At 44.9% G+C, this 22985-nt stretch overlaps 2 protein-coding genes across 4 annotated transcripts in view; one reads left to right on the top strand and one right to left on the bottom strand.

Annotated features, from left to right (window-relative positions):
• Positions 1 to 282: 282 nt before the first annotated feature.
• LOC139749783 (uncharacterized) lies at positions 283 to 16366 on the bottom strand. Of its 3 annotated transcripts, none has more exons than XM_071664024.1 (3): positions 16040 to 16366; positions 2932 to 4920; positions 283 to 1705 (listed from the first exon to the last, which is right to left on the bottom strand). In XM_071664024.1, the coding sequence occupies exon 2, from the start codon at positions 4893 to 4895 to the stop codon at positions 2961 to 2963; it is 1935 nt and encodes a 644-aa protein (XP_071520125.1). In that variant the 5' UTR covers positions 4896 to 4920; positions 16040 to 16366; the 3' UTR covers positions 283 to 1705; positions 2932 to 2960. The 3 variants fall into 3 exon arrangements, with proteins under 3 accessions (XP_071520125.1, XP_071520126.1, XP_071520124.1); XM_071664025.1 differs by having other exon boundaries at positions 285 to 1705; positions 3459 to 4920; positions 16040 to 16365; XM_071664023.1 differs by lacking the exon at positions 283 to 1705 and having other exon boundaries at positions 1715 to 4920.
• LOC139749782 (uncharacterized) overlaps positions 6685 to 22985 on the top strand; it is a 40222-nt gene continuing 23921 nt past the window's right edge. Inside the window, exons 1-2 of the mRNA XM_071664021.1 lie at positions 6685 to 6978; positions 15971 to 16142. Coding sequence (XP_071520122.1) covers positions 16083 to 16142 — 60 coding nt within the window. The 5' untranslated portion in view covers positions 6685 to 6978; positions 15971 to 16082. The remainder of the gene's footprint in view (positions 6979 to 15970; positions 16143 to 22985) is intronic.

The following is a 22985-nucleotide window of genomic DNA, read 5'->3' as shown; positions in this document are numbered from 1 at the left end:
GGAAGCTGTATATATATAGGCTAGTATTAACATTACTGGATTATACAAGAGAAATATAAGTGGTTCCAAGACTAGTGGTGGTCCCTGTGCTACGCCAATATTACTTCTCGCCATTAACGAGTCTCTCTCTCTCTCTCTCTCTCTCTCTCTCTCTCTCTCTCTCTCTCTCTCTATATATATATATATATATATATATATATATATATATGTGTGTGTGTGTGTGTGTATCTATATATATATATATATATATATATATATATATATATATATATATATATTCATATTTATTTATTATACTTTGTCGCTGTCTCCCGCGTTTGCGAGGTAGCGCAAGGAAACAGACGAAAGAAATGGCCCAACCCACCCCCATACACATGTATATACATACGTCCACACATGCAAATATACATACCTACACAGCTTTCCATGGTTTACCCCAGAATGCAAAGGTGAGTAATGTGGCAGTTGAGGGAATAATTGGTATACATGGGGTGTTCAGTGTTGTAAATGGAAATGGTGAAGAGCTTGTAGATTTATGTGCTGAAAAAGGACTGATGATTGGGAATACCTGGTTTAAAAAGCGAGATATACATAAGTATACTTATGTAAGTAGGAGAGATGGCCAGAGAGCGTTATTGGATTACGTGTTAATTGACAGGCGTGCGAAAGAGAGACTTTTGGATGTTAATGTGCTGAGAGGTGCAACTGGAGGGATGTCTGATCATTATCTTGTGGAGGCTAAGGTGAAGATTTGTATGGGTTTTCAGAAAAGAAGAGTGAATATATACATATATATATATATATATATATATATATATATATATATATATATATATATATATATATATATATATCAAACGTAAAATGTGACGACTATTCCTAAAAGAAATGCTTTTAGATTTCCTAAAAGATTTACTTATGCATGGATAAATACTATGAGTGGAGGTGTTGAGATTATATGGGTTATATATATTCGTGAAATGGTTATTGTAATATGAGCATCATACTTATGAACATCTTTTAGTATGACAGGCATAAGTATGAAGTCTTGGAGTATGATCAGCATACTTTTGAAGATCTAGTATGATTCACATACTTAAATGAGGGTCTTTTAGGAGTGACCTACGTGCCTAATATGACCCACATTCTAGTAAAGGTATTTTAGTATGATATTCATACTTGTGAAGGCCTTGTGATAGGATGATCATAACATGAAGATCTAGTATTTATGTGGGTATTCTAGTATGACCAACATACTTATGAAAGTCGAGTATGACATGAATATCTTCTAGTATGACCAGCATATCTAGGAAGATCTAAGTATGACCCACATACTTTTGGAGGTCTTGTAGTATGACCAGCATACTTAACGAAAATCTAGTATGACCCACATACTTATGAAGGTCTTATAGTATGACTAGCATACGGATGAAGGTATATATTTGTAATATAACCAGCATACGTAAGAAGATAGATAGTAGTATGACCAACATACTCTCAAGGAGCTCTAGTCATAAAAAAAGGTTATCTTAGTATGACGATCATACTCGCGAAAGGACAACCGTCTTCTGTATCATGAGGGAGAGAGGAGAAGAGGAGTATGACCCACCCTCCACCTCATACTTCTGAAGGAGTAGTAGGACTCGATCACACTCGTTCACCGCCTCAGGACCAATGGTCTCCTCATCCCATTTGACCGTCTGACCTGCAAAGACAAAAACAAGGAATGTTAAGTGTACAAAAGGCAAATATTTCCATCATGTCTCCCCGTGCAATGAAATAACAAGAGACTTGTATATGAATTGGAACCATCGAACTCAGGTCTCCGTGGCTTTAGAGCGAGTAGCCAAACCGCTTCGCTATTGGCGCCTCTTTGGCACCACCGTGACCTAAGGTAAATATGGAAAAGGGGTTACGCTACTTGAGATTCTATTTTGACTTTTGATCTATATTAGCTGAGACGGCACGGGTAACTTGGATAACCTAATTAAGGCTATGTCATTAATGGATATCTCTCTACCCAAAGCCTGATACTTATTTTAATAACCCAATGCCTAAGGGAGGATGAACAGCTGGGTTGACTGTGGACCGACAGCCGCAACCAGGATTCGAACCCATACACTCGACCCTTGGCGGCCAGTGGATACGCGCGTCATGGTCAGCAATGCTAACCACTACACCACGGTGGTCCGTGATATTCAAAGATGAAGTGAATTTTGCGTTTGACTCGTAAAACTTTGATTTAGACTTGTGAAATCTTACCCATAAGACGTCTGGTCAATGATTATCTCTATCTCGTAATTACACGCATCGTACGTAAGGTGGGAGCACCTCCACTGATTACTCTACCCAGAGGCTTAATGAGCGAGGAGGTATGAGGTGGAGCAGACAGTAAGGAAAGGGAGTCTATCTCCAATAGTAAACATTATAGGAGTTCTACCCCATATTCAGGTAAGGGTTTATAGACGTGTGACCCTCCAGATGAAGTAGACAGTGGAGTGTTTTCCTCCGAAACATGACAAAGACACGAATGGCCTGACCCGTAATGGGTAAGGTCAAAAGGTTATTCTTCACTGAACCAGAGGCTGTGACCTGACCCGTGATGGTCAGGACAAAGACTAGTGGTGTCGGAGTTGCAGTGAAGGTGTGGTTGATGGTCTCTCCCTCCGTGACAGTGATCGCGACGGTGAATGACAGTGAGGAGGAGGAGGAGGAGGAAGGGATGATGATGATGGTGGTCATGCTGGGGTCGTCCTGCAGTTGGTCGGTCGTCAGGTAGTTCATGCCGTGGGTTTGTTATTATTCAAGGGTCGTGCCATTGGGTCGTTACGGAATCGTGCAGTGGGTCGTTCAGGAGTCGTGCAAGCCAAAGGTGCTGGTCGAGGGAGAGAGAGAGAAAGGAGAACGTCGTTGTCGTAGTGTGGACGGTACCGTCTGCGTCAGGTAGTGGTGACTTGGGGCTATGTCTGTCCTCCTTCGAGGGTTCGCACCGCGCGTCGCACCCTGACGCTCAGCTCCTCCACCTCTGAGGGTCTGGTCGCGCCATCGGGGGAAGTGTCGCTGTCCGAGGCGTCCACGACAGACCTCCGCCTACGGCGTCGTCTGCCGATGAACGCCGGCAGGAGTGCGGCGAACGTGGCCGGGATGAGCCCAGCGCCCACGGCCGCCATGACTGCATATGGGTTGTCGAAGAAGGACCCCTCCTCCGCCGGCTGGGGCGTCTGGGTGGTTGTCGTTGTGGTGGTGCTGGTGGTGCTGGTGGTAACTCTAGTGGTAGCTGCTCGGGTGACTAAGGGTTGAGGTCGTGGACGTGTGGTAGTCGTAGTGCTTGTGGTGGTGGTGGTAGGCGGAGGAGGAGTGGTGGTAGTAGTGGTGGTGGTGGGTGTTGGTGGAGTGCTGGTGCTCGACTGGTCCTCAGTGAGGGACTTGGTGGAGATGAGTAAGAAGGGAACACTCACTTGGCTGAGTTCCGAGGAAGCGACCGAGGTGTGACTGTCTGGGGAGGTGGTGGTGGTGGTGGAGGAGGAGGCGGAGGAAGAGAAAGACGACGTCTGGCGTGGGCTGGAGGCCGAGAGATCCTCTGCGGCCATAACGTCGGCGTGGCCTCCGTCTGTCTCAATTAACGCCGGCGGTCTACCGGGTAGGGCGCTGGGCACCTCCACCAGGTGAGTGTCTCGGGCTGTTGAGTCGTGGAAGGTGGAGAGTGGTTGCCTCACGTCGCTGAGCCCCAGTACCGTCAGGCTGGCCACGGTGTGGTAAGAGGGCGAGGGCAGGGTGTTGGGGGAGATGGTGGGGCGTTCGAACACTCCCTTGTCCAGCTGCGTACTGCTGGAGGATACCTTAACCCACTCCCCCGTGTCCTTGTCCAGCTGTGACACAGTGGACGTGCTGTAGCGGTTCCAGACGCCATCGTAGGGCGGCGGTCGGAGAGTGGTTCTTGTGGTAGTGGAGGGCCGGGGCAGATCGTATGGTGGAAAGATGATATTGTCGTTACGTTCGAAGGGAACGTGTGGCCTAGAGGACTGCTGGTTCGGGCGGGAGGACTGGTAGGGCCACGAAGGCTCGCTGGGACGGGAGGGACGGTGTGGACGAAGCGGCTTCTTCTTCTTCTTCGTGACGAAAGTTTGAGACGGCACCTTCTGCCACTCCATCGCCGGGCGTCTTGAGGGGAAGGACTCGTAGATCTTGTCCCACTGTATAGCGGGGCGCCTGTTGGGGAAATCATCGATAGAAGACGTTCTTCTGGGTGGTTCATACTGCTGGAACTTGAACACTAGACCCTTCGAGGGTAGAGGGCGAGGCCTGTAGGCTGAGCCGGGCCAGTAGTTGGACATGGCGTGGTCGCTGGAGCCGAAAGCTCTGGGGTTGCTGGGGTCGAGGCTGCTGGTGGCAGGGTGGTTGCTGAAGTGCCTCTCCGTCTCGTCCTCCTTCGGCGTGCCGCTAGACTCGAAGTCGTCCGTGTACTGGAAGCCATCGCGGAGACTGAACTTTGCCAGGTACTTCCTGATGTCGATGTCGTCGTAGGCCCTGGATGGCGGTGGCCTGGCCGTAGCGGTCCTGGCGGGGATGATGGAGGTGCATGAGCGGCCGCTCGTACACTCGATCTTGTAGAATTTAATGTTCGACTTGAGGTCGAGGTCGTCCTCGCTCGAGTGGTCCTCTTCGGAGGCGATGGAGACCTCGTCGTCCTTGGGGTCCTCCCTAACACCGAGAGGTCTGGAGATAATGATGGTGCTGGGCAGAGCCTTGCCTTCCCTGCGGGTGTAGGTGGCGGGCGCCACGTACAGCTGCGTGTCCGAGTGGGGCTCCTGCTGGACCATGAGGCCATCAGTGGCGGCGATAGAGATAAGAACTCCCGCCCATACCAGCCCCGTCCACGGTGTTGTCAGCCTCATGTCTCCCGCTCGACCACCTCACCATCTGCAACACATACCGGAGGGGTTAGTCGAGGGTCAGGTCATCGTCTGTCTGTGGAAGTCATGGACTAAAAAGGTCTGGCACTAAGAGTACATTACATGTATGTAAACAAGTAGCGTTAACAGTGTAGAAAATATAAGGCATATTCACACTGTCACTATACGGACAGAACAGGCAGGCCATGTTTATCAAACGTGTATCACTTAAACCTGTCTTAAGATCTACATATTGATTATGTGTGCGAAATAAGAGGACAAGAAACGTCTTGCCTAAATACAGCTAATAATTAAATACAGACATGAGATGCATACGAACATACATACAGACATGTCACATAAGCACATGCAGGCTGACAGAATACACAAATAAAGACACATACTCATATTGTCTTCGCAATTTCCAGATAGAGTTACGAAGGAGGATACTATGTATCTATGTTTTCACTGAGAATGTGAGAATAGCCATAGTATGAGCCATATTGTGTGGTTACCCGTTGAGAGAGAGAGAGGAAAATATGAATAACAGAAATATATGAATGGCAGAATGGTGTGTGTGTGTCCCTGCCCCCTTGATGGCTTATTGGGCTGTAGCTAGGGAGCTCCGCATTAATTTCCCGGAAAACTCCATCAAAAGTAACAGACGAATTCTTAAAAATAATAACTACCGAAATTATTTAGTAAATCATTGAGTGATTACAATGAGGACCCTAATTAGCACCATATGACGCAGTAGATACGTCAGTAAACGCAAGCGGATGGAGTAATCTTCCCTCCACACTTTCAATCATTTTCATTTACACTACGAAGGGAGACGCCACCAAACTCATCTTCACAACACCTTCGACCAAAACTGGCCTTTCACCGGATATTTGTGGGTCAGGTCAAAGGCCAGGGTTAGGGGCGTTGGAAAGAACATAAACAAGAGACTTAGTAAGAAATATTATATCCTTCCTCTTACAGAGGGTTAATTATGTCCCTCCTGCGGAAGGAGACAATTAACCAGCCCTTATTACGTTGGTTGTGACGTGTAGCTTAGCCTGTTTCTTTACAGTGTGCAACTATGTAAGAACACTGTAACCATTACTCATTATCATTATTATCATTATTATTATTATTATTATTATTATTATTATTATTATTATTATTATAATTACTATTACTATTATGAAAACTATTATCTTAAATCTCACATCCAACATTCATCCATCATAATTCATTGGTGTTTGTGTGCAAATTTATCTACTAAGTTTATAGCCCAGGTCTTCCAGTTTTGCTATACCTTCCATGGATATATCTAACCTGTTGTGTCTCTCACCTTCCTTATATATTTGCTGAGTTTCATAACATCTTTATTTGTTCTGTCACGGGCCTCACCTGGGGTGATAGTTGCGTCATACATAATATGTAGCATTTTGTAATACCTTGCTCAGTATCAAGCTGAAAACTTTATCAATACACTTAATACGTTCATGGTTCCCACACTACTTCTACCAAGTGCCTCTTTACGGAAGCACAAATATATATACATTCTTTGAGAACATGCATGGAATCGGAGTAATATTAAATACATGAAGATAATTTCAAAATTGTATTTTTTTGGTTGGTGGTGGTATAACATTTTGACGTTGAGCGGCCTTGATGACACCCAGCCAAAGCTTATAGGTCTAAAGCGCATCTAACCAACCAACTATTGCAAGCCATGTCCTCTAGTCGAACAGCTTATGCGCAGTAGTGACTACTTGATCTCCCTACTGCGCAGTTTGCTTTGATTGTTCATCGGGTGCTCCCGTGTGGCGTGTTGATATACATATAATGTTGCGCAGACATAAATACAGTAACAAATAACAACTAAATGTTATGTAAGGACCATCTCCGTGAACGAGTGCCCCAACAGCACCAGGAAAATGCTGAAATAAAAGGGATCATATGTCCTTGAGGATATAATGGACGTTGTTCGGAGCTTCGGCGTTCAGCAGTCAGCTGACGATTGAAAGAAAACATCGTAGGAATTAACCACGTCTCTATCTGCAGGGGACACGTCCCCTCAGGAAATCACCTCCAGGTATGTAGCTGTGTTTGATTAGAACAATTGGCTAGCCACGACAGGCAAATTATATGCAAAATTCTCCGTCTCCTGTTTGGTATAATTTCTATTGGTCGTAAAGGGAACCGAACTTTCCGATCGAGTCAGTATCGAAACTCCATGGTGAATTGTGAATTCGGAGCTCGAGGGAGATAGAAACTAGCTTTAAAAGACATTAATGAAACTGCAGAAATCCGTTCTAAGAGCCCACAATGACGCTGCCTTTCATACTCGTAACGTAGATTATAAATAACGAAGCCTTTCCGCAGATATGAATCACGAAACCTTTCCAGTGTGTTCAAGTCAGTCATAAAATCATCACTTAAGCCATAAACGACGAAGCTTGGCTCTGAGCTAGTAACGAAACCACAGTTCGAGTCGGTAACGAAATCGCGAGTTGAAACACCAATGAAGCCAGAGCTGATGATGGTAATTAGTGGACCAAATCAAACCCCAAGCGACTGACTAGTTACTTATGGTTGACGTTCCTTTTACGTACAAAGACAGACGAAAACGAGACATGGGAGAAAAAGAGGGATGTAAAAACGGGTGGAGGGAGGGAAAGGAGGGACGGTAAGAGAATAAGGTTTGTGAGTAAAAAGAAGAAAAGGAAGGACAAGGTAGACGAAACCAGAGATAAGGAAGTACGAGAGTTTGATTACATTAAATATGGCTGTGGTGAAATTACGGACTCCCAACATCATCGTATTAAGTGATATCCACTTACTGTCGCTGCCTTGCTACTCTGTTGATCATCTACTTCCAAATGTTATTTCTGAAACTTAGTAGGTAAACACTAGGCTTCACATTCAAATCAGAAAGCGCTCCTAAGTTATAAAAGAGAATATGATGTAATTAATGGTGCTTTTGGAATATATTTGTCTATCACATGTAGGGAACTTTGTGTTTCTGTCACCTGAAGTGGGAAAAGATTGGATCAGATTAGGGTGTCATCATACGTGACTTAGAGAATCTAGAAAGCGAAGCGACCATCATGCAGTTTACCCTAGATCGATTTCGACCAAGCGTAGCCCAGTCGTCACGGTCAGCTATGGAACATACTGTTGTTTTCTCTTATATATCTATTGTTAGATAAAAAAAAATCTTTGAAAAGCTTTTTGGTAAAAACTATTTAGTGTTAGAGTTATTGATACGAATCTCAGTGAATGAATATCGTACGAATAATTCGTTTGTCTCAAGTCTTGTCAGATAATGAAGATAAACATTGCACAGCGCTGCATCCTGTTTCCCAAGATTATAGACAAAGAAAACAATATTCTTAAGGCCATTTCAAGGGACGATCTTGAGAAAAACGAAAAATTAAACTGGATTACCTTAGTTTAAAAAGTCTTCAGTCTTCTCAAAGGTTACGAAAAAAAAATCAAAATTCATTATATGTTTGAATTATGAAGTGGAGGATTTTGGGCATAGAAAAGAATTAAAAAATTGTATAGAAAAATTGGCCAGTGTCAAATGACTGGAAATAGATGGACCTCGAAAGGATTGTCTGTGTTTCTCTAGAATAAAAACTACAACTTTTTTATTAGTTTCGTTATTATGACATTCATTATTGTTTGAAAAACAATACTTATGTATGATGGATGAAACACTGTATTTCAAAACTATAATATTAATTATCAAAAATATGAAATGTTCTGTGTAATCTAAAACATTTTTTGAGTACCTATATAGATAAGATAGATAAGATATATATATAGATAAGATATATTGTTTTCTTTATGTATTAAAAAATCGACTGATAAAACTTGTCGACTGTCAATAGGAACGAACGGGAAGAAATCACTATGGTCGACTCTGCTTACGCCTCAAAGCGCGGGAAAATGTCGTCATGCCCCAGCGCTGGCAGCAGTGGCCAGCCGCCCTTCACAACCAGGTGCCATTTGGATATTTAGGGTGTGACGTGGTCGCGACCCACTCTGAAAACTGTGCTCATCAGGATAGAAAGTTACGTACCAAGGGGCGGTAATGATCTTTGAAATCTCTACTGGGAGTGGGGGATGTTTAGCGACGTGAATGCAACCTCTTTAAAGGTCGGGTTCCAGTCTGGGCTAGGCTGCATGTGATTTTACTCCCGTGAGGCTGCGAATTATGTACATTTATCTTACACTGTCAACCACCTGATGATAATTATGGCTACTTTTTGTGAAATATGAGACCCTTCCTTCATTGCGGATGGCATATCCGCAGCATAGAAGTGGTCGACATGCACTGAGCCCAGTGAGATCAAAGACGTCATTTCCTAAAGTCTTGTGGAATGAGAACCCATATTTCTTCAGCCTTGATGGAGGTGTTAAACAGCCTGACGGTGTTGACATTATAATATACCTGGAACGGGGGCAGGTATATGGGTGTACGGGTTCCACATCTGCTTCCATTTTCATCCATTTGGAGAACACCTTAGAGAATCAAAGTGATACTTAATACTTTAGGGAAATCTTAGTGCAGATCAGAGGATTATGGAAACGCATAGGCTTTCTAATTCAGTCGGTTTGGAGACGCCGGGACTTTAAGGGAACCATGGTTTACATGTTTATAGTATTGGCTCCTGGCTCATCAAATCACCTAACGACTGGAGAGTAGCCGGCTTTCTAGTTCAGCGCCTCAGCATAGCTCTCCAGCGAGGGGATGCAAATTACATTATCGACGTATCTTCAAAAATGATAATTCTACTTTTTACTTTTTCTGGTGACGGAACCTCAACACCGAGGAATGCTGTGGTTTTTTTGGTTTTTTTTGTTCGTCTTGAGCACGATTTGGGCATGTTCATCATGATTGTCTTGTTACCATGGCAATTGATATACACAAAAGGAATATATGTCGCATATAAACTAACATAAAGTTAATTGATGATAAATGGGTTTGTGGACGATATTGAAAACTTCTATTCATTCAACAGTAACTACCAGTTTCCCTTCTCTTCAGGAAACCCCAGACATGTCACCATGTCTATGAGTACTGTTTGTTGTGAAGGTAGTTTTGCACTCGTGTTGCCCCGTCTTCTAAGCCTTGCATAACTGTGGAGTTTTATATGCATGCAGTACAATATGTTGAAGATATAGTAGATATTGCATGAAAAGTACTAAACTCGAATATCAGTGATTTCTAGAATTCCCTTATTGGAATTATCGGCAAACAATCGTACGGAGCACGGTAATGAAATTGGTATTAGATTCGCCAGGTCTCTGCCACTGCCTGGCTTGAGCCACCTGTCATATATATATATATATATGAGAGTCAGGTCTCAGTGCGTTGACGGTGGTAGGTGGTAAAGAGGGAACATTGTCCACAGCACCGCCGGGGAAAGAAAGGGAGGGAAGCGGACGCGTCGGTGAAAGTGGTGAGTGATGACGGAGGGAGGTGGGCCAGTTGGGGGTAGGGGGTCGGCTCTCAGCGACGCCTCGCAGACGATGACGGTTGGACGCTTCGGGGGAGGAGGGAGTGGGAGGAGTAGATGGCTCTGCGTCCGGTGGAAAGGTCATAGGTGCCGTAACGCTGACCAACAAGGCATGACGCATGTTTGGGAATTGTGTGTGTGGCTAACCTAGCAGTAGCAAATTCAAGGAAGTCTCATCCGTGTTCCGGAATCGTTAAAAGTTACCATTACGACCAAACGTGACTTGATCGTGGGCTTTGAGGGGGAACATGGAGGAAGTTAACCGTCGTATGATCAATGTAGGAGGAACTGTGTGTGTGTGTGTGTGTGTGTGGATGTTTGGTGCCTGTGGTGTCAGCTTCGTAAGATGGCTTTGAGTACTTGCACTCCTAGGCTGGCCCCACACCCCTACAGCTTCCTCAGACGACACGCAAGCGTAATATGCAGCAGTTTCACGTATGGTATATTAGCCTCTGTGATAAAGTGAAATCACACTTCAGATAATGTCCCTGTAAACCGTCATAACAGACAATATATACCAAACAAGTGTCATAATAAACATTATGTACTAAACAAGTGTCATAATAGGCAATATATATACCAAACAAGTCTCGTAATAGACAATATATAACAAACAAACGTCAGGACATATTGCAATAGGACAGTGTCTTTCAAATCCTCATTATAACTATGTATAAAGTTCATAGGAATAACAATGCAATATGAACTTACACCATGGAACGTTTGGCCTCGCCTCTAGGCCTACATGACTATCCCAAGAGACAAGTGATACGGTAACGGATCACAGCAGCACTCAGTGTAAACAACTGTGTAAAAACCACATTATCTGAGGCTGTGGGTTTTTTCTGTATGTTATCAGACTCATTTGAACTGTTTCAAGTAAAATAATTGGAAATTGGAAGCGTTTAATGTCGTCCCAAACGAGTATGTTTAACGAAGTGAATATTGATGTATAATATTCTAATGAACACGAGTTAGGACAGATGTGTACACAGGGTTAAAAGAAAAGAAAATCAAGCGAAACAGTATGACACCACGGACGAGGGATTTTGGAAAAATACTCATTGATCTGGCTCCACATTGGTAAACCCGCTTTCATGCTATTGTAAAATACAGATTGCCAGCCACATTTCCTGTCATTTGCCATAATAGATATCATATTGATCTTATATTGCTGGGGAAATCACCATAAAGTGGAGTTAGTATGATCATTAGGAGGTTTTGGTCTCACATTCATGTTTACCCAACCGACCTAAGACAACACCAAGTCGTATTGATTATTTCAAAATTCATCGGTCCCATCCGGAAAAGTACTTCTTTTGTTTTCTTTCTTTCTTTTGTACCTCGTTTGTACATTGCCTTGGGATCCTTGCAAAAATTTGTAGCCTTAGTGAATTTAACGAGAATGGTACTCAACCAAGGGAGGGTGTTGTTATGAATAGTACCAAGAAGAAATTAAGCTGCAGGTTCTGTGTGGGGGACCTGGGAGTTGACATCGCTTCTAACCAGTTGTCAGGATATCCGACTGTCTCCTGGTAGATGTGGTAGTAGAATTAAAGGAAATGGATAAAAAAGATAAAAGTATTCAACAAACTGTTCCTATCCTCCATAAAGCCATGAATAAAGTATGCTTCTCATGTTTGGTCACTGCGATTAAGGAAGTACAAAGAACCAACAGAGAAGGTCTAGAGGAAGGCGACGAAAATGATACCAGAATTAAGAGAGCTGAGTTAGAGGTTCTAAAATTTGCCCTCCATGGAAGAGAGAAGAGTAAGGGGCGACGTGGTGGCAACATATGAATTGTTTCACCAATTTGTAAACGGCGAAGAGTTTAACCAGGTTAAGAGCAGCCTTAGGCCAAAACGAATTTAACAATTGTTAAAAAAAAGAAAAAGGAAATTATTTATATATATAAGACTGGTGGACGAATGGAATGGACTGAGTGACAGTAGAAAATGTTCAAGAAGTGGGACCACAGGATTGCTAAACTTCCTTCCCTTTACAGTAAAATAGTTTATTAGACACGCTAGCGCTTGCCTGGGTTCGAACCCTGGGCGTCATGTTTGCACATAAAGACGTCTTACCTATATACAGGTCTAAGAGACAAAGCAACACAAGGGTGAATTTCTCTCCCCATGACAAACAAATAGCAATGACACACACACACACACACACACACACACACACACCACAGGAAGAGGAGAGGGTGCTCAATAGATCGTCTTAAACATGAGATAATATTCAAATTGAATTAGGCTGGAGCTTATGCCAGTCTGTCCCGGGTCAGATGGGTCCGATTCGCTCGTGGTGCCGCACTGCAACTAGGGGACGAGGGATCTCTAGTGACAGGAGGTGACAGAGGCGGGTGTGGTGCAGCAGCTTCAGTCCGTACTATCGTATGAGGTCCAGGAGATGATTGGAGCGAGTCGGGAGGACCAAGTGGTGGAGAGGGAGCAAGACCAGACAGGCTAGGCCGAGGTGACGTTGTGAGAAGAATGAAGAGTTGTGATCCTGAGTTCAAGGTTCGGGGAGTCCAAGCGTTGGTGTGTTCTCTTAGTGTTCTCCCTGTGTTCTTTTAGTGTACTCCTAGTGTTCTCCCAGTGTTCTTTTAGTGTTCTCCCGGTGTTCTCCGAATGTTCTCCCTGTGTTCTCCCAGTGTTCTAGTGTTTTCCCAGTGTTCTAGCGTTCTCCCAATGTTCAAGTGTTCTCCCAGTGTTCAAGTGTTCTCCCAGTGTTCTAGTGTTCTCCCAGTGTTCTTGTGTTCTCCCAGTGTTCTTGTGTTCTCCCAGTGTTCTAGTGTTCTCCCAGTGTTCTTGTGTTCTCCCAGTGTTCAAGTCTTCTCCCAGTGTTCTAGTGTTCTCCCAGTGTTCTTGTGTTCTCCCAGTGTTCTAGTGTTCTCCCAGTGTTCTAGTGTTCTCCCAGTGTTCTCCCAGGTTAGTATATCGCCCAGGGTGACGCCTTGAATTTTGGGGGGAGACCTTACCTTGGAAGGAGGAAGGGAGGTAGCCACGAGTGTGTACACTCCTCCTGGTAGTGTGGGTCGGCGTGTGAGGGTGTGGCTGGTGTTGGTCCCGGGCCGCGCCACCCACACCTGCCCACGGGCGGCGGCGGCGGCGGCGGCACCTGACACACAGGGGGGAGGACCCAAGCCGCCTCACCCCCAAGTCTCCACCCAACACCTGTGGCCCGCCTGGAGGAGGAGACGCCAGGGGCTTACCTGAGCAACACTCTTTCTCTCCCTCTGTGTACTGCCAAGGGTGAGGGGGTTGGTCTCTCCCTCTATATACGTACTCCTAAGGGCGGGGGATGAGGGGGTTCCTCTCTCCTTCTATATACCTCAAAGAGTGAGGGATGAGGGAGTTGCTGTCCCTCTATATACTCCCAAGGGCGAGGGATGAAGGTGTTGTTCTCTCCCTCTATATATATTCCCAAGGGTGAGGGCATTGCTCTCTCTCTCTCTCTTTCCCTCTATATCCTCAAAAGGGTGATGGAGATGCTCTCTCCTTCTATGTACTCCCAAGGGTGTGGGGGATGCTCTCTCCCTCCATATACTTCCAAGGATGAAGCAATTGCTCTCCCTCTATATACTTCCAAGGGTGAGGGGGTTGCTGTCTCCTTCTGTGTACTCCCAAGGATATGAGGGATGCTCTCTCCCTCTATATACTTCCAAGGATGAAGGAATTGCTCTCCCTCTATATACTTCCAAGGGTGAGGGAGTTGCTGTCTCCTTCTATGTTCTCCCAAGGATATGAGGGATGCTCTCTCCGTCCATATACTTCCAAGGATGAAGGAATTGCTCTCCCTCTATATACTTCCAAGGGTGAGGGAGATGCTGTCTCCTTCTATGTTCTCCCAAGGGTGAGAAGAGTTGTGAGGGTTGACTCATTCTCCCTCTTAACAGTATCCATGTGTCTGAACCTCCTTCTCTGTCCATATCCATCCTCATCCTTCTCTGGCCTATCCCTCACCCCCAGACGTCTCCATCAATCCTCATATCTCTCTCTCTCTCTCTCTCTCTCTCTCTCTCTCTCTCTCTCTCTCTCTCTCTCTCTCTCTCTCTATCTATCTATCTATCTATCTATCTATCTATCTATCTATCTATCTATCTATCTATCTATCTATCTATCTCTCTCTCTCTCTCTCTCTCTGTCCGACCCTATACGTTTCTTTGTCCCTATCCACCCCCGTCCGACTCCGAAGCTAGATATGAGGGAGCAAAGTGAAGGAGGGAAACCAAAAGAGGAGAGCTATTCTGTTGTTGTTGTTGAAGGCTCCAGTCACGGACTAAAGTCCACCTCAAACCACATCAACCTGAGCCGTTGTGATGAAATACAAGTGAAAGGATTTTCAGAACTGTGGCAAGACTTTCCCTGTGTGAAGTGTGATGTGTAAAGTGAAAGTGTATCCGTTTAGTGTATCCGTTAAGTGTGTGTGTGTGTGTGTGAGAGAGAGAGAGAGAGAGAGAGAGAGAGAGAGAGAGAGAGAGAGAGAGAGAGAGAGAGAGAGAGAGAGAGAGAATTGCCTTTAATAGAATAAAAAAATAGTTACCCTTTAACGAACGTAAAGATATGAAATTATTCTAAATTGATGTAGTTTAATTAGGGGGTAATTATATAGGTGAGATTTTTCGTCTATCATGTTTTTGCTTCAAAGTCAATTTTGAGGTCTTGTTGGAGCGCTGGGGGGATGTCAGGTGGTGAAACTTTAGTGTGATTTAGATTGAGTTTACCCTGCAATTTGTAAACAAAAACTAAATAGTAGTAATAATAATGTATCTTGGATGATATTCATTCCAAGGGACACACACACACACACACACACTCACACACACACACACACACACACACACACACACACACACACACACACAAACTTATCATTATTATTGTTATCATTATTATTATCATTATTATTATTATTATTGCTGTTATCGTTATCATTACACTAATCATCAGTACACCTTTTATAAAGGTTCGTGTAGCTTAAAGACTGCACTCCAAGCGGTAGCAGGGGAATGATGGACTCCTTTTCTTTCAAAGAACTTCCTCGACCGAGGCTGTACTCCTTTTCGTCCAGTCAAGATGACACCACCTCGCCGAGGCTTAATTTACACTTTGAGTTGTAACTACAATCAAGTTGTTCATGTTATTGTTGATCGGAAGTAAGAATATTTGGGCGTCAAACTCCGGCGCGATACAGAACACAGTTACCAGCAGTTGATAGCACGTATGGTCTGATACATGGGTGATGATATTCCACCCAAGTATATGTGAAGTAATGAGGATGGGTCAAGGTCAACGAAGGAACGTAAGGAAAAGGTTGCTTAACTCCCTAACGTCTTTTGACGTGTATTCAAGGAAGTGTTTTGTTTAGTTCTACGACCATTTACTTGGTTCTGGATTTCAAAATTTGGCCACATTCATCGTAACTTATTTCCCTCTTGCGTCATGTTTTTTTTTATCATTTCACTTATTTCCCTCTTGCGTCATGTTTTTTTTTATCATTTCACTTATTTCCCTCTTGCGTCGTCTGATTTTCTTATCTTTCTTATCACAGATCAACACGATAAGCCTTCATAAAACCCCCTTTGGACCGACTACTCCTGGAGGAGGCGCGGGTACTTACCTATATAAGAAGCGACGGAGGTCAGTGCGATGGGGGGGTCGGGATGCGACAGGGGTTCGACGAGGTTGCGACAGACTCCTGGCGCTATGCGACGCCTTCCAAGGTGAGTTGCTTGCAGGGCAGAGAGCGACGGGTTTGCTGACGGTTAGACGGTACGCATGCGACCGTTAGACGTAGGGGGAGGAAACTGGTCTTCTTCGACGTCACCAGCAGCAGCAGGAGGAGGCGGAGGAAGAGCAGCGAGGTGGTGTTGCCCGTCTGGCCAACAGGACACTTCTGACGAGCTCCCTTCACTCTGCTCACACCCGCACCCACCCACACACACACACACACACACAAGTGGAAATTTCTCTTTTCCCCCTCCCGTGAGCCTTCGTGACTCGCACCCTCCCATCCCACCTCCCCACTCTCTCTCTCTCTCTCTCTCTCTCTCTCTCTCTCTCTCTCTCTCTCTCTCTCTCTCTCTCTCTCTCTCTCTCTCTCTCTCTCTCTCTTCCCCCGTTGCTAGCCAACGCTCCCTCCCTTCCTCCATCCCTCCCTTCCTACCCCAACGCCCCTACCCAACCCTCCTCCTCTTCCTGCTGATCCAGACGGCGTCGAAAACTTTCCCTTCCCGACGGCGCTCGTATCGCAAAGGCAGACTGTGATCCGCAGCACCTTTGTGTCCATGTCGTTCGAGCGAGAAGATACACACGACAATAAGGTTCGGTAAGGTTCGTCGTCGTCTGAGTGTAAAGCTACTACTGCTGCCGCTGCTCCCGGCGCCGGCCTGTTAACGTGACCATCACTGACGTCTCCACCAGTGCGCGGGGAAGACCTGGCGCAAGCTGGTGTAGCTAACGCTCTTGTCTTGTTCTGGTGACTGTCTGGGGAGGAGGCGGAGGAGGAGGTTGGTGTTGGGGGGGACACTCTCTCTCTCTCTCTCTCTCTCTCTCTCTCTCTCTCTCTCTCTCTCTCTCTCTCTCTCTCTCTCTCTCTCGTCGCTAGACCAGGACCTTGACCTTAAAAGGCTTGATTATCATCGCCACGATCATGAGGACTGGGTGACCTTGACCTCTGACCTTAGTATCCCACAGCCTTGAAGAACATTCCCTGACATTTATGTTTGGAACATTTCCCCACAGCCTTGAAGAACATTCCCTGACATTTATGTGGGCAACATTTCCCCACATCCTTGAAGAACATTCCCTGACATCTATGTGGTGAACATTTCCCCACAGCCTTGAAGAACATTCCCTTACATCTATGTGGGCAACATTCCCCCACAGCCTTGAAGAACATTCCCTGACATTTATGTGGGCAACATTTCCCCACAGCCTTGAAGAACATTCCCTGACATTTATGTGGGCAACATTCCCCCACAGCTTCTCTGCCTACGACACTGTCTTACCCAGTCGGACGCCAGGGGGTGAGATGATGTTCTTCGCCGCCCCAGAGTCTTACAGTGAGACGGTAGTTGTCCTGTGGTGATGGAGGCGTTGTGCAGGAGGAGACGTGGGAGGCAGGGAGGGAAGACCAGCTGCTATGCAGAAGGTAGCCACTTCTGTGTGGACTGGCACAGCTGGGCCTATGTACAGGAGGAACCCATGGCTCCCCTTGTGGGCGAGAGGGGGTCCAGCTGCACCTGTTGCATGACCATGGCTCCCCCTGTGAACGGGAGGGGTCCAGCTGCACCTGTTGCATGACCATGGCTCCCCCTGTGAGCGGGAGGGGGTCCAGCTCTACCTGTTGCATGACCATGGCTCCCCTTGTGAGCGGGAGGGGGTCCAGCTGCACCTGTTGCATGACCATGGCTCCCCTTGTGAACGGGAGGGGGTCCAGCTGCACCTGTTGCATGACCATGGCTCCCCTTGTGAGCGGGAGGGGGTCCAGCTGCACCTGTTGCATGACCATGGCTCCCCTTGTGAACGGGAGGGGGTCCAGCTGCACCCGTTGCATGACCATGGCTCCCCTTGTGAACGGGAGGGGGTCCAGCTGCACCTGTTGCATGACCATGGCTCCCCCCTGTGAACGGGAGGGGGTCCAGCTGCACCTGTTGCATAAGAGGAGGAGGTCTAGCCTTAACACCCCCACACACCTCATGTGAGGGTATTTGGGGAGGACAAACCTCCTAGTGTTGTTTGTATGGCAGACAGAACCACCGGCGGAGTTCTGGGTGTGAGACAGATGACGCCACACACACACACACACACACACACACACACACACACACACACACACGAACACACACACGCAGACAAAAACAAAACTAAAACACACATACAAGCATACTATCAAACAAACTAACACAAACAAGCAAAACATGCACAAATAAACACACACACACACACACACACACACACACACACACACACACACACACACACACACACGGGGGGGCATACACTTTCCCTCTCCCTTGTCGTGCAAATAGGTAACTCCGTCGTCAAGCTTTCGTTCACTCTGTGGTACGGGTGAAATTGCCTTTCTTTCTTCCCTGATCATTACAGGACAGAGAGGCAGACGACACGACAGTAGAGGTTTTACACTGATTCTCTTCGCTCGTTTGCGTGGGACGGTCGGAGTTCAAGAACCGTCACACCTTTCTCGAGGTGTTTAAGAGCCGTCACACCCGTCTTAAAGGGTTCCAGAGCCGTCACACCCGTCTGAAAGGGTTCCAGAGCCGTCACACCGGTCTTAAAGGGTTCCAGAGCCGTCACACCCGTGTGAAAGGGTTCCAGAGCCGTCACACCCGTCTTAAAGGGTTCCAGAGCCGTCACACCAGTCTAGAGGTGTTTAAGAGCCGTCACACCAGTCTAGAGTTGTTTAAGAGCCGTCGCACCCGTCTCAATGGGTTCCAGAGCCGTTACACCCGTCTCAATGGGTTCCAGAACCGTCACACCCGTCTAGAGGGGTTCCAGAGCCGTAACACCCGTCTAGAGGGGTTCAAGAGACGTCAGACTCCCTGAAAGTAATTATCTGTCTATACTGTCATGCGTATATTGCGATGCCTTGAATATTCAAACTTATTTCCACGCGCATTTGAGCGTTTGGTGGTGATGGGAACTTAATTTAATACTCTCATAACTTTGGTTGTAAGATAAGAGTAAGAAAATTCAATGAAAAAAACTTCTCATAACTTTAAGTTGTAAAATAAGAGTAAGAAAATTTAATCAAAAGACGGGTCATACGACAGTGAAAGATCTGTGTTGGAAAATCCTCAAGAACACAAGTTAATCCTTCGAAAAAAAAAAAAATCTGGTTTCTTTTTACGCGTGAAGTAAAATTTTTCATCGTGTGCTTTCGCAGCTGGATATCTCTATTGTGATATTTAGAAAGTCGTTCCCGCAACGCCTTTATTACCATATTTTCCATATATTGCTATCATTATAGCAGATATTATTCAGATAATGTGACTAAAAGGTAAAAGTTGTAATAACAGTCTTTTTAAAAGCTGTGTTAATTCGCATATTCCAACATCCCGCAAATTGGCTTCGTTTTCTCCGATGATCATGGCCTCGCTATAGAAAACGAAGTATATCTATGGTGGCATGTACGAACCTCCTACTGTTTGTAGGTTGAACTCGAGCGCATCTACCGCTCAGTAGAGGTACAGATGGAGATGAAAAAGAAGAGGTGATAATGAGGAAAGGTTAACAGACACGCGACCTCTGGCCTCTGAACCGCGACGCGGGGTGAGAGGAGGAAACAGTAATGATTTCACCAGTGAAAGTTGTGAGGCTAGACTTCTCCACCTCCCACCTTCCTCCCTCCCGCTGCCCTCCGAGGGAGGCTGACACACAGCCATATTGTTTACTTCTCTCTTTCTTATTTTCCCCCCTCCTTTATTATTATTATTATTATTTCCCCCGTCAGTTCGATCACATTTTGATCTATTTTCTCCTCTTTAAATCGTAATTGAACCGTCTGGTTCAACTAAATCCGGGGTTTGCCTTACGTATAACGAATCTCTCTCTCTCTCTCTCTCTCTCTCTCTCTCTCTCTCTCTCTCTCTCTCTCTCTCTCTCCTAGAGTTTAGATAACAGTATGAAGATGTGAAAGCGTGGTGCTGACTTGATTAAATCACTCCAGCAGTGGCGGTGTAATACAGGAGGGAGGGAAGCGAGCGGTATAATACAGAAGGGAGGGAAGCGAGCGGTGTAACAGAGGGAGGGAAGCAAGCGGTGCAACAGAGGAGGGAGGGAAGCGAGCGGTGTAATACAGGAGGGAGGGAAGCGAGCGGTGTAATACAGGAGGGAGGGAAGCGAGCGGTGTAATACAGGAGGTGAGGGAAGCAGGTGCCCCGGGTAGAGAGATGAGAACATAAAGACTCCGTGACCCTGGAGACTATAAGGTAGGGGGGATTGAAGCGCATTCCAGCCGGCATGGAGGACTTGCTAGTCACACTGGAGTGGTACCGGACCCAAAAGAATTGATAAATTTACTGAATGGCGAAGCTCCGGGTGTCACTTTATAGTATCGTTGTGGTCGGGTTATATTCTAGAGGGAGTTTGATGGACTTATTTCAAAAAAGGAGAAAGCGACATTGCTGAGGTGGGAAGCAGTCATATATCTAGATGGAGGTGGAAGGACGCGATAGGCAAGTATAAGGTTATCAATTAGATGTTTACAGGAACCAGAGGAAAATAGCTACGCTAGGATGACTAGCCAGCCACACATGACCCAGGTTCGTACACTGTGGGCAGGATGCTGGGTGGTAATACTGTGTTAAGTTGGGCATCTCTGTAGTGAGTAGATTAATGTGTTTGGTTTCGATGTGTAAAATGCCACTTTGATTGTGACAGAAATGTCTATATAGCCAGGACGGCTTCCAAAAAATATATAAAATAATAGTTTGCTTCATGATATGACATATATAAAGTAATAGTTTACTTCATGATATGACAAAAGATATATAAAGTGATAGTTTACTTCATGATATGACAAAAATATATAAAGTAATAGTTTACTTCATGATATGACAAAAGATATATAAAGTAATAGTTTACTTCATGGTATGACAAAAAAATATAAAGTAATAGTTTACTTCATGATATGACAAAAGATATATAAAGTAATAGTTTACTTCATGGTATGACAAAAAAATATATAAAGTAATAGTTTACTTCATGATATGACAAAAAATATATAAAGTAATAGTTTACTTCATGATATGACAAAAAAATATATAAAGTAGTAGTTTACTTCATATGACAAAAAATATATAAAGTAATAGTTTACTTCATGATATGACAAAAGATATATAAAGTAATAGTTTACTTCATGATATGACAAAAAATATATAAAGTAATAGTTTACTTCATGATATAACAAAAAATATATAAAGTAATAGTTTACTTCATGATATGACAAAAAATATATAAAGTAGTAGTTTACTTCATGATATGACAAAAAAATAAATGAAGTATTAGTTTACTTCATGATCGTTTTCTATATAAACATGTGGAGTTCTTTTCCACTTCTCGTCCCGTTGTACATATACAATCTGACACCCCAGTTGGTTCATCTGATCACACTCTTATAAATGTATCTATTATAACGGCGCCTCCTCCTCCTCCTCCTCCTCCAGCAGCCCCCCATCTGCGCGTAGGTACTGACACCTGAACAAAGCTAACTGGAATAACTTACGTCATTTTCTTTTCTGATTTTCTTTTGGTGTATCTCTGTCTCTTATGTGGCGATGCTTCTGTCTCCGTCAAACGCATAACTCAGGTTATTCTTGCTGGAATGGAGGCATTTATCCCCCTCCTCCGCCAAGACGACCTCTACATTCCCGTTTCTCTGACTCTGCTTTGGATAACTGTAACATTCCTTCATCCCCTCCTGATGCTCCTCTTATTAATGCTACGCCTTTTCACGTAATCTTTTTCCGGACTGTCCTAAAAACGCTTCTCACTTTGGACACAAGCAAGGCTTATGGTCCTGATGGCATCCATCCTCGTGTACTGGAAGTGTGTGTGCGCCTCTGAACTTGCACCTGTGCTTGCTCGTCTGTTCCGCTTTCTGTTTAAACTCCAAAACTTTTCCTTCTTCTTGGAGACATACAGTCATACACCCCATCCTTGTGAAAGATGACCGTTTTAATCCCCCCCCCCTTCTAACTATCGTCCTATTGCTTTGACATCTACCATTTCCAGAGCCTTTGAATCCGTTCTCAACTGGCATATCCTGAAACACCTCGAAAATCAGTCTTCTCTCTGATCACCAATTTTGCTTCCTTTAGGTGAGATCCGCTGGTGTTATTCTTTCCTGTCTTACTAATGTCTAGTCATCAGCCCTGAAAAATTTGGGGAAGTGATGTGTAGTTGCCCTTGACATATCTAAGGCTTTTGACTGAGTGTGGTGGCATCGGGATCTCATCTCTAAGCTTCCCTTTTTTTGCCTTCCCTCCCTCACTTTGCTCCTTCATATCTAGCTTCCTCTCCGGCCGATCTGTATCTGTGGTTGTTAATGGCTCAGCCTCCACCCCTTTTCTCCATCGACAGCAGTGTTCCTCAAGATTCTGTCCTGTCCCTTATATTTTTTCTCTTTTTTTTTTCAACGATTTCCTCTCCTCCACAAATAATCCAGTGCACTCCATTGTTTTTGTTAGCACCCGATGTTGCTGGAGTGTGTGAAGAGAGGCTTCTTTCTGCTCTCTCCTAACTTGCATAAAGTTACATTAAAAACTGGCAGATAAAGACTTAAGCCAATAGACCCCTGTCATATTTATTTCTTATGTACTGTCGATGAGTTGCCTCTGATATTATCATGGTATCCCATAAATAGTTTTCTGTATTCAATTATGTGAAAGAAAACGATTCGATTTTAGGAATAACTGATATATTGGAGCAGGACACTTTGTTAAAGCCGTCATTGTGTTATCTGTGCTATGACTGATTTAAAGATTTACCGATACAGAAAGTTGGTACAGTAAATGCAGTGAACATACCCATTTAACGCAAGA

The sequence above is a fragment of the Panulirus ornatus genome, chromosome 8 (genome assembly GCF_036320965.1).
Source record: "Panulirus ornatus isolate Po-2019 chromosome 8, ASM3632096v1, whole genome shotgun sequence".
Classification (NCBI taxonomy): Eukaryota; Metazoa; Arthropoda; class Malacostraca; order Decapoda; family Palinuridae; genus Panulirus; species Panulirus ornatus.
Note: the sequence above shows the minus strand (reverse complement) of the source record. Positions and strands in the feature narration are given on the sequence as shown.